This window comes from Canis lupus, chromosome 31 (assembly GCF_048164855.1).
Source record: "Canis lupus baileyi chromosome 31, mCanLup2.hap1, whole genome shotgun sequence".
Taxonomy (NCBI): Eukaryota; Metazoa; Chordata; class Mammalia; order Carnivora; family Canidae; genus Canis; species Canis lupus.
This window is the reverse complement of record NC_132868.1, coordinates 20,420,300-20,432,753: the sequence shown is the minus strand read 5'-3', so window position 1 is coordinate 20,432,753 and position 12,454 is coordinate 20,420,300. Positions and strand designations below refer to the sequence as shown.

General features: G+C 46.1%; 1 protein-coding gene across 7 annotated transcripts in view; it reads left to right on the top strand.

Annotated features, from left to right (window-relative positions):
* DGKG (diacylglycerol kinase gamma) overlaps positions 1–12,454 on the top strand; it is a 205,568-nt gene that overhangs the window by 156,689 nt on the left and 36,425 nt on the right. For all 7 annotated transcript variants that reach the window (XR_012021836.1, XR_012021837.1, XR_012021834.1 and 4 more), the window contains one exon: positions 566–743. Coding sequence is in view for 1 of the 7 variants with exons in the window: in XM_072807745.1 (XP_072663846.1) it covers positions 566–743 (178 nt within the window). In the remaining 6 variants the exon portion in view is untranslated. The remainder of the gene's footprint in view (positions 1–565; positions 744–12,454) is intronic.

Genomic DNA, 12,454 nt, shown 5'->3' with positions numbered 1-12,454 from the left:
CTCTATACCTTATGCTGTGCTCACCACAAGTGTAGCGACCATCTGTCACCATACGACACTATTACAATACCATTGACTCTCTTCCCTATGCTGTATCTGAAAGCCTTCCAAGCCTTAAGTCATGTACTTATTACAGGAGGGATAAACTAAGAGGGGTGAAGTGAAGTGAAACTTTTCTGTCCTTTGTTCAGAATGTACTACATGTTAGGTGCAGGGCTCAGTGTCCCACTATATGGGACATCTTCACAATGGTTATGCAGGGACAGAATTGATGATAATGAGGTTAGACCAGAGAACAGGTGTGCAATTGTCTCGAATTCCATCCCTGAAGCCCTTCTAGATCTGTAGAGGACCTCTGACGCCTTGTACTGCCATCCTCAGAGATGACCAGGATTTCATCTCCCCAATCCACCACAGTAGCCAAAGCATTAAGCCTTCTTTGCCCAAGATTGAGCATCTGTCAGAGGCAGGCTGCTGGCTGAGGGCCCATCACACACACACTCAGCACTGTGGGGTGGGGAACACGGAGAACACCAACAAATGACCTTTTCTCTCTGCCCTTCAGTGTGATGGGGTCGAGGTAGACCTGAGCAACATCTTCCTGGAGGGCATTGCCATTCTCAACATCCCCAGCATGTATGGTGGCACCAATCTCTGGGGAGAGACCAAGAAGAGCCGGGCTGTGATCCGGGAAAGTAGGAGAGTCGTCACTGACCCCAAGGAACTGAAATTCTGTGTCCAAGGTAAGCGAAGCATTAGGAAAACTGGGATTCCACATGTTACTGTTTTTTCCTATTCCCCCTTCCCTGTCTCTTTCCCGATTCCCCGTCTCTCTAATCTCTTGGTGCTGGCGGCCCACAGGCAAGGGCCTCAACCCTCTTTTCTGTCTGTACTCACTCTTTTGATGACCTCATCCAGGCGTGAGACTATTTAAAATGCCACGTGAGTGTCAGTGACTCAGCATGCCCCAAACCGAACTCCTGTTGTCCCTCCCACAGACCTTCTCCACCCATAGCCTTCTCCATTTTGGTTGATGTTAACTCCAGCCTGCCCGTTGCTCGAGCCAAAACACTTGGCACCATCCTTGACTCCTTTTTATCTCACACCTCCCATCCAACCCATCAGAAAATCTGTTAGCTCTACTTTTAAAGAACAGCCGGGATCCAGTTACTTCTCACCGCCGCATTTCTGCCACCTTGATCTGAGTGAGCCGCCTTCCTCTGTCCCCTGGATTACTACAAATCCTCCTAACTGGATTCCTTGCTTCTGTCCCTGCCCTGTAGAGTCTGTTCCCACCACTGCATCCGAGTACCCCTGGGAAAATATGTCAGATTATGCCACTCTCTGGCTCAAAATCCCGCAGTGGCTCAGAGTAAAAGTCAAAGATCGCATGTGGCCCAGAAGGCCCTAGATGGTCTGGCCTCACCGTTACCTTAGCGACCTCACCTTCTAGGACTCTCCCCTTCATGCCCCTGCCTCTGCCAATCTTGGCTCCTCCAATACAGCAGGTTGCTTCTGTGGACTAACTATTCTTTATGACCGGAGTAACTGGGAGTATGCCTTAGAGCCATCAGCTAGACCTCCCCTTTTAACCCATCAGGATACAGAACACAATTTGATCCCTACCCCTTACCAGCCATTTCCACCCATGAACCAAATGGGAATGCAATCAGCGTACCTGGGCAGCTCTGATTCCTCCGTGGATTGGGTGAATGGTTCTCAGTGGGCTGGTGGGCTGAGGGAGGAAAGCCATGTATGAGGGTACTGGCAAAGATACCACATCAAGAGGCAAGAGACTACGTTCAAGTACAAGTACTGGCACTAACCTATTTTTGACATTTCAGTTTTCTTTCCTGTAGACCGAAATCTCATATAAAATTTTGATAGCAGAATGAATGGTGTTGAACTAGATCATTGGTTCTTATACCAGGCCTGCTTATTGAAAATGAAGATTCCTGGGCCCTAGCCCAGATCTACCTAATAATCACTGAGTTGGTTCCTGGGAATCTAAATTTGTAATGAACTCCCCAGACAACTCTGATGGGCTGCCAGGTTTGAGAACCACTAATAGACAAAGTATCCGTGGATCTGGATCTCTGTTCTTTGATGTCTCTGGCTGACAAGTGCTAAGACTGGATGTGATCCTACCATAGCAGGAGACAAAACTTGGCTGACCATCAAAGGGAGGGGGTAACTTGCTTATTTCAGACTCATCTGTTAGACAGTCAGATTGTTCCATTCCAAGGCAAGGTCATCAAGAGGCGTTAGCTCCACACCTCTAGCCTTTAAGAGAGGACTCAGGAATTTTTATTTCTCTGTTGCCCTCTTAAGTCCTCTTTATTTCACACAGTAAACTTTTCAATTTGTATAAATTATTAAACTGAATAATGTGTTCCTCCTTCCTCCCTTGGCAGGGGAAGTTGTGGGTGCTAGCAGAGGGTGGGGGAAGCATTGAGGTTGTATAAAGTTTATGCAAACTTTCCCAGCCCAGTGCTCCTATCCCAACCCCCATCCTGACATCCAGTTCCAGCAGAACAGAACTGAGGGAGAATCATCCCCCTACCTCCACCCAGGGTGTGGGGAAGCTCTTCTGAGGACATGTACTGGTTAGGACTCAAGGACAAAGCCCTTATCTTCTCCTTACATATCTGACCATGTATTTTCCCCTTCAAGTAAGAGTAATATGTCTGCTGATCACTTCTAACCATCATCTACATGAACTCTCTTCCCCAAATCCCCCTTTCCCACCCCTAGAATGTGCTTTCAGAGCTAAAAACGAAGCTACTTCCTGTTCTTTAGATGAGGACATGAGCTGATCAGAGCAGAGGCAGAAGAGAGACCTGGCTTCTGGGTTTTACAGAGACAGTGTCATTGAGCTTTCTTTTGAAAGGACCTTGATCTCATTTGGGATGTTAATGGAGGAAAGCTAAAGAGACCAGCTATTTTAGTGGAAAAGCATTGACCTGGGAGTCAAGAGACCTGAATTCCAGTCCATACTCTGCCTCTCACGAGTGTGATATTGGGCAAGTCTTTCACCCTGTTGGGTTTCAGTTTTCATTATCTGTAAAGTAGGCAAGTGTGACAATCACATAGGCTCCTGTAGATCGTCATGGATCTCCAAAATAAAGGCATGGCCAGGTTTCAGTCTAGGTGGGCTCCTTGAGCAAAATCAGATGACAGGTTCCTTTGTCTTTCAGAGCATTTTGTTTCACAGTTTCTAGACCAGCTACTGAGAAGCCAGGAATCTCTCTCTACAGGCTCTTCATTTGCTGGGATTCTTTACTCTTGAGCAATTTTGTTGGGCATGGGGGTGAGGAAGAAGTCAGCAGAGAGCAGTGGGAAGGAAGAGATTTATCTGAGAGGTATAAGAGGAAATGACAACAGAAAGGGTTACTGTCAAACCTCCTCATCACAGATCAATCTTTCTCCTTAGAAAAATCAATCCAAGAAATAAAGTTGTTCAAGATGAGCATGGAATGAGTTCTCTAAAACACTGCCTAGTTAGAACACAATGAGGGCTGGGAAAAGCACCAAGCTTGCAATTGAATGACTTAAGTTTACGTTTAGGCTTTACGCTTTCCAGTTTTATAAACCTCCTGGAGTCTCAGCTTCCTCATCTGTAAAATGGGCATAATCATATCTAACTTGTACTAAAGATGATGGATGTGAAAGTGCCTGGAACATAGAATAAGCTCAAACTTTTTAAAAGAAATTTCCCCCTCACCTTTAATCTTAGCTTATTCTGGAGCATACCGGTTGAATTTCTGATTTTGAAGTTCTTATCTTTAGCATTGCCATCTACCTATACTATCAATAAAAAGGAGCAGAGCTCCTGCCAAAGCCCAGCCTAGCCTTTATCCTAGTACATTAAACTTGTATCATCAGTTGTACCGACATCTCCTTTCCTAGACCTTTCATGTTCCAAGCGTGGAGGCTGGGGGTTATTCATCTTTGAATCCCCAGTGCCTGACCCAGTGTAGTTAGTCCAAAAAAGGTTGTTGGATAATGAGCAGTACATGACATTGGTTCTTTCTCATTTTTATGACACCAAGAAGAATAGTGACAGGTAGTCTCTTATATTTGCATTTCATTTTGGCTTACAAATAGTTTTGCATATACTAACTTAATGTGATCCTAACCAGAAACCCACTCCCTTCCATACCTCTGTTTCATAGTTGGGGAAAAACAGAGGCACAGAGAAGGGGGCCTCATGCATAATTTATGTCTGATGTGATGGCACCAGAAGCAAGTCCATGATTCCTAGCTAGCCCCAAGTGGCTAGTGTCCAACCAGAAAATTTATTTGAGGCCCTACTGTGTGTGTTGTACAAGCCAGGCACTTAGTAAACAGGAGATGCCAGTCCAAGGCAAGGCTCCCCAGAGACTTGTGGAAATTCTGCTCCTCCTTTAAGGCTTAAGTCTCCTTTCCGGAGCCTGTGGTGGTGCCTCTGGAAGTGGATCCAACCTCTGAATTCCTAGAGTACTTGATTTTGCTATCTTGAGACAATACACTGATTATGGGTTGCCCTATCTCATAGGTATGTGTATCCTAGTCATTTCTTTCTCCTGCCAGTACCTGGAAAATGGGGAGCACATGGTCTTCATCTTTGTGTTCCCTTCCAAGCCCAACATCCTACCTACCTGGCTTATTATGTTGTTCTACAGATGTGTTTTTTGGAAGAAGGGAAAACAGGAGGGAATTTTGCCTTTGGTCTGCCAGCACAGTGGGAAGTAGATTCTGGAGATGGACAGGAACAGGAACTCAGTGGAAAGTCTTTTAAAAAAAAAAAAAAAGAAAAGAAAAAAGTATTTTAAAGAGTTATATGTGAGTATTTATGAGGCTGAGGGTTTCATCTTGTGATACCATTAGACTCAATTGATAAGATGTGCCAGCTATCTGCAAATAGGTAACTCAGATCTATCTTGAGGACTTAGAATCAATGCAGAATGAGGGACTAAACATTGAGGTAGAAGTTGAAAGGCCTAGGCCTTCCCACCACCAGCCATGTGACATTGGTTAAGTCATTAACCCTCCACAAGCCTCCATTTCAACCCATACAAGATGGAAACAATTAGAGTCTCTCTCACTCAGCATTGTTTTGAGGGTTAAATGATTCCATCCACGTAGAGCATTTAGCAGAGTGCCTGGAACATGGTGAGTTCTTGATCAATAGTAATCAGAATTACTGTTAAGTGGTAAATGGAGGGTGATAAATATTTAGTATATGATAAGAAAGGGGCCAACTTTAGAGTTTCAGTCTCAACCTCTGCTTCAGAATTTTAGTCTAGATTGTTTCTAAATTACCTGCGGCTCTAGGGTTATTTGTTGGCACTGGGTGAGTTAGTTTGGCTGTTGCTTCCAATATAGGAGTTACCCCTGAGCTGACTCTCCAGTGAAGCAAGATAAGGGTAAGAGTGCAAAGTCTTGAATCCAGGTGAAGCACCAAGGGCATGATACAAAGCTGGACCAATCTCTGCAAGGTTGGGCAATGAAGCCTTGAAAAGCTCTGCCATTGTTTCTCTCTAGGCCTACCCTAGGTATGAATGAGGGGACTTCCTATACACATATTCTCACATTCTTCACTGAGCCTCATATCTGTCCCAATCTTGCCTTTTAGCCTTGAACCAGCAATAGCTTTAAGCTATGTCATCCACACCTAAGCCTCTCTGTTATTAAAGCAATACTCTTCTCAGTGATTTCTTAGTCAATCCCATTTGGTTTTTTTTTTTTTTTTTAAGACTTATTTTATTAATGAGAGATACAGAGAGAGAGAGAGAGAGGGAGAGAGGCAGGCAGAGGGAGAAGCAGGCTCCATGCAGGGAGCCCGATGTGGGACTTGATCCCAGGTCTCCAGGATTAGGTCCTGGGCTGAAGGCAGCGCTAAACCGCTGAGCCACTGGGGCTGCCCTTAGTCAATCCCATTTGAACTGCAAACAGGATGTCCTACACAAGGTTCTAAGCAGAGAGGGAAAATCTCCCCATATTTTCATTGGTGATAATTTTTGCAATACCTGGTAAATGAAGACAGGGAGACAGACCATCGTCGGTAGGGTATACACTTCGTGTCAGTTTTCCAGCAGTGGGGACAAGCTTTCTGTCATCCGTTCAACACACACTTAGAAGGTACCTATCAAGTGCCAGGCATTAGGGAACAATAATGAACAAAAACAGACATAGTTCCTGTAGCCATTTAGGGAGCACGGGAGCCAGGCCTCAATAAAATAATCCAACAGATAAACATATAATTAGGTTCTGTGATAAGTGTCAAAGAAGGAGAGTTACATGTCTACCCGGAGCCCTAGCAAGGCCGGCCAGCCAGTGTGTGACTCACAGGGAAGCCTCCATAGCCTGGTACTCAAACCATCCAAGCAGGCATCACACAGGTACCCTCCTAGCAAACACAGAGTCATAAATCTGCCCAGATGGAGATGTCCTGCCTGGGAAGGGGAAACCTTGCCACTTAAACTGACCCTGCTACTTTGCAGGCACATGTGGTTCTATGTGTCTCTGTGCCCATGTAGATTTTCATAGATTGTGAAAGGACCATACCCTATACCTCAAAGCAAGGGAATGGGCTGCCAGGCAGCCATCTCAGGCTCACATTCCCAGGTGAGGAGCTGGAGCTCAGATGAGCCAACAAAATAATTGTGAGCTTGTGAATTCCTTACTTCTCAGGGCTTTCTTTTTACTGGCATGAAACCATAACAGAAAGTGGTCTTTTGGGTTTAAGAGCTGCTGTACTTAGTTGCAGGTTCCCAATTTTCCCATTCAATGGGGAGCTGACCAGAAAGATAGTCATAATGAACAGTAGTCAGCCACTTACTGCTCATTGGAGTTGAAAGAAAGTAGAAACGTTCCTAACAAGTGTGCATTCCATAGAAAGTCTCTCGAGCCAGGGTCTCTCCTGGGAGACTGAGGTAGAGCAAGGCAAGTGATCCCTAGGGAGCCTGGGGGTACTGGGTGTGCACTGGGACTCCCCTCAGTGCTGGGGAGTAACCATGGCAACATACATGCCATTCCTCTTAAAAACCCACTGCAGGCCTACAAAGAGACTGCATTGCTTTTCACAGGAAATCACCACATTGTCGTTCAGTCCTTTGGGCACCCACCTTGGAAGCAGTGTGCCCCAAATGAGGCATTATCTTTTTTTTTACACACCCTCCCCCCTCTCCTAAAGCCCACCACCCCTGTCCTTGCCTGGTTAATAGCATCACCTGCAGCCCAAGCTAGAGACCCAGAGTCATGCATTCCCCTTCACAGCTGGCTTTATTTCCTTACGTGGTGTCTCCCATCCAACTGGGGAGCTCCTTAGCTCCAGATGTCATGCTTCTTTCTTTATTCTTGTGCCTGGCACAATGTCTGAGACCTTAAAAGGGCTTATTAATATTGGTTGATCTAAAGCATTGAGGGGCATCTGGAGAGGTGAGATAGGGAACTGTGCTTGAGTTGATCGCTCAGCAAAGTGGAATTTGTGGGTGTGGTGCTGGGGCGCAATGTCCCAGGGCCCTGTGCCAGCATCAGCCTGTACCGGAGGCCAGAAGGTCCGCCTCCCGATTCTCACTCTTCCCTTCTCCAAACCCCTGTCTGTTCCCAGCTGACCCTACATCAGGTGTGGTTCTCAGGGCACCTATCAGAGCTGCCTGCAGGATCTGCAGGGTAGGCCAGGTATGCTTTTTGCAGCTTCCAAATGAAGGCCACACAACCTGGTTCTCAGAAGTCTGTTTCTATAGAAACTATGATGTTTCCTATGTAGCACTGAAATCCCAGAATCACACAAGTCTCTTAGAAATTCATTGTGTCCTCTAGATAAGGCAAGTAAGAACCAGCAAGGTGAAGTGGCTTGGCCTTGGCCAAACCCAGACTGAAGTGCAGGTCTTTTGGCTCACATGGGCCAATTCTCGATACACTAGAGCAGGCATTGGCAAACTTTTCCCGTAAAGAGTCACATAGGAACCATTAAAATAGTTGGGTTTTGTGAGCTATACGGTCTGTTATGCAACTTCCTAGCTCTGTCCACTTAAGGTGAAAACAGCCATAGACAACACACAAATGAAGGGGCATGACAGTGTTGCAACACAACTTTACTTACACAGACAACAAGCAGGCTGGATTTGGCTGTCAAGCCATGGTTTGCCCAGCTCTGCTCTAGCACCTCATGTGGTCCACAGCCAGCAGCAAGAGCATCACCTGACAGTGTCAGAAATGCAGATGTTCAGGTCCTGGGGCAGACCTGATGAAGCTGAATCTGCATTTCTACAAGATGCCCTGGTGATCATATGTGTATTGAGGTTTGAGAAGCATGGCCCCAGTAAGCCTGGCTGCTCCCCCTAAGAATGCAAAGAAGAAACTTTATAGATTAGAAAAATGAGACCCAGGGAAATTCATGGACCTTCCCATGGTCACACAAATTAGTGGATATGGGATAGATCCCAAGTCCTACTATTTCAACATAGAATTCTTTCTGCACACACAGCAGACTAGTGGCCCCAGCCTCCTCATTTCTGGCTGTTCCCAACCCAACTAAATTCACTGGAAATTTGAGAGCAGCAGTCCCTTATCCTTCCTCAGCTGACTTCTGAATCAAGAGGGCTCTGACTCTAGCTGTGACTCTTCCTCTTCCCCATCTCATCCGCAACTGAGACCTGGGAATTGTACCTCTGGAGGCTGCTCAGCATTGGCAGGGGGGAGACTTGCTCACACAGGTTCAAGCTGGAGTTAAACTTCAACTTAATTCCTGCCTTAGGAATTTTCTATTTTGCTGCTCAAAATAGAACCACAGAGCCAATGAACCCTTCATTCTTCACATGCAGAAGAAACTTCGAGACTAGCTCTTTGGCAGGCCTAGACACCTTAGATTTTTCCCTCTTCTGCTTACCTCACCTTGGCCCACACACCAGTCCCTGTTTCTCTGTAGCAGCTTCTTAGCCATTTGATACCAGGTGTCTGCTAAGACCCAGCACACAGCAAAACTCCACGCTGGCCACACGCTCCATACAGCCTGAACGTTGTTCTTCATCTGATCCTAATTTGGGTAAGAAGTATTTCATGTTCTTAATCAATTAATATGTATTGGGCTGCTTTTTACTGAGCACTGACTTATGGGCCAAGCCTGTTGCATATTTAATTATAGATCTTCCTTGACTTAAATGGGGTTACATCCCAGTAACCCCATTGTAAATTGAAAATACTGAAAGTTGGAAGTGTATATATACGACCTCTAACCTCCGGAACATCGTAGTTTAGCATAGCCTACTTTCTGTTACCCACAGTTGGGCAAAATCATCTAACACAAAGCCTGTTTTATAAAATGCTAAATATCTCAACCAATAAAATGAATCCTGTGCTGAAACTGGGTACAGAATGGTTGTCAGCATATCCGTCATTTACCCTGTGATTGTGTGGCTGACTAGGAGCTGTGGTTTGCTGCCCCTGCCTGGCATCAGAGACAGTATGGTACCACATATCACTGGCCTGGGAAAAGATCAAAATTCAAAATGTGAAGTGTGGTTTCTACTGAGTATATTGCTTTCGCATCACTGTAAAGTCAAAAGATTGTAAGTCGGAAACCTTTTGTGTTTAATACACTTTATGGCCAAGGACACTGAGGTTAATAGGGTTAAGTGGCCCAAGAACACAGACAGTACATGATACAGCATGAATCAGATCTGCCTTCAAGTACTGTAGTGCTCCACGTGCTGTGGAGGATGCAAGCAAGTGTGAGGTATCCAGACCTCCAGGAGCTCACAGTCTACCTGCATGAAATATATGGAGAACATTCCTGTTACCACTGATATGATAGGCGAGCACCATGGGATGGTAGAAACAGAGTATCATAGGAGTGGTGGCGGGTGGAGCTGATAAGGAGGGCTTTCCTTAGGAACTTGACCCCAGCTGCCAGTACTCTATGCCCTGGGCCCAGGAGATGATCAGGAAATATTTGATGTAAGAATGAACGAATGAGCCAGATGGATTGTGTAATGCTGACACATGAAGCTGCAAGGACTTGACAAGACACTGAGTGAGAGAAGGGGAACGGGGGCTAGAACATTAGCATGCAGAGGTAGCAAAAGGGAAGGCTAGAAAGATAGAGACCCTTGAGTAATGTGCCGTGGAATTTGTCCACAATCCTCGAATAATTGGAAGAGAAGAAGAGGTGAAGGTATTTAAGCTCAGAGCAATAAGATGGGAGAGTAGTGGAGGGTAGAGGACAGAGAGGGGGACTGGCAGCAGGAGGACCAGTTCAGAGGCTAATGCAGAATGCAGGCTGAGAGCAGTAGGGCCCGGGACTGAGACTCAGTGGCCCAAAGGAAGAATGAAAAAGGAACAGAGGGACAGGTGAAGGGGACGCTGGCATGTGGGTGGTTCCTCCCTCCCCACAAACCACCCAGCAGCATCCCAGCTTCTTCCCACACATTCTTACCCTCCTGTCTGCCTCCACACCAAACCATTCCCCATGCTCGCAGAATGGACACCTCATACCGGAGCCTGGGTCTTTTCCACCTCCAGTGCACTGCCAGCACCCACCTCTTCCCATTTTTAGGCCAATCCGTCCAATACTTGTTAAGCATCTACTTGAATTTAGCACTAGATGCTCGAAATATTTTATACTCATCATCTCACTTTAATCCCCTACAGCACCCTTGAGAAACACTTTATAATTAGAAAAATGAGGCCCAGGGAGGTTAATTGACCTGTCCAAGGCCACAGTAATTGGTGGATCTGGGACTAGAGCCAAGTCCTAGTATTCCAAACATGGCATTCTCTCCATATCCACCACAAAACCCTCCCCCAACTCTCCCTCCCTGGCCAATCCTGACCCAACAACCAGAAAAAGTCCCTCCTGATCACAACTCTCTACTTTTGCATTTCTGGGGCAGGTGGGTGGTGTGCACATCTCTCTGAGCTGTGATTAGCTTGGTGGGTGTAGATGTCTGCAATGTACCTTATTATATGTGTCATGCCTGAGAATCAGGTTTGAGTTGAACTGGAAAATCTCACCACTAATTGATTTATTTTATTATATACACCGTACCTGGAACTGAAGCTTCTCAAGCTCTATGAGCAAAACAAAGCCAGATAATATACCAACAAAATACCAACAATAGCATTTTACATTCAAGCCGAGAAAGCCTTCCATTTAATAAGATTGTGCAGCCAAGAAGTCTTCCCTGAGAGGAGCCGAGAAGAGGCTCGCTCCCTCCATGCTCACTTCCCTGCCATCAGACACCCTATCACCCTATCCAAGGTATTTTGTCTCTGCCTTGAGTTCTTTATTCAGAGCTTATTTTTGGAGTCAAACAAGCCTTGGTTTGAATTCCAGCACATGGCAGTTTGGTGACATTAGGCAAACTCCTCAAGCCCTCTGAGCCTCAAGAGGGTTTTGTTTTTGTTTTTATTTTTTTTTTTATGTTGAGATAATAGTTTCTATCTAACAGAATTGCCATGAGGGTTAAAAGCAATAACCTTTGTAAAGCTCTAGGCCTGGCCTACAGTCTGGGGTCAGTAATGGTCATTCTCTTCATGTCTTCGTTGGGAACACCCAGTCAAGATTCCCTGTTCCTCCACTGCCTTCCAGACTATAGAGACATTCTTATTCTTGGTTTTCCTTAGAGACATGATAGTGTCAGACCCTCACTTCAGAGCCATTTCCAGGAGATCATTTCTTCCTGGAAACTTCCCCAGCACACTGCCTCTCCTCTTCTCAAGCACTTCACCCTTGTGCATAGAGGGGCTTAGACGCCCCCCTTCCACAAAATACAGAGCTTTTGTCAGAGCCCTGCCCAACCCAGGAAGAGAAAGCCACACAGGATGGAGGCCCCACTCTTTCCTCCCCACCCCACCACACAGCAGGCTTTCAGGAACCAACAACAATGGCCATTGTGAGCCTGAGCTTGGTCTTTCTCTTGCCTCAGTGTAGAGTTGCACAGAATGTTCTGTCAGAAGTGTTAAGGAATGGTAAGGATTGCTGCCAATCTCTTGATCCAGACATGGAATGCTACCTTTGTTGGAACAGCTCAGACTTGAAGGATAGATTGCCCCCACCATAAATCAGGGAGAACAGAGGCCGGAGGAAGAAAGTGACTTCCCCAAGGTCACACAACTAGACAGCCAGAGCAGAGACAAAACTCCCAGCTCCTGTCCGCTAGATCAACACATTCCCCTTGCCTCCAACCCTACAGCCTCTCCTCTTCAGAAAGCAGAGACTCTGGGCAGTTTCTCCATCCTACCTGTTTCCCTCTGAAATATCCAGAGGCAAAGTTCACTCAATAGCCACTCTTATGGGGCTTTACAGACCCCTGGGAGTAGAAGAAATCCGCAAGCAAGTATGACAACAGCAGGGCACAAAGGAAACTGCCTTCAAAGGAGGTGCCTAGCTAGACCACAGGCGGGCGGCAAACTATGCCTGAGGTATCTCCAGATCCTCCTCGACTCCTTGCTCAGCCCAGAAACAATG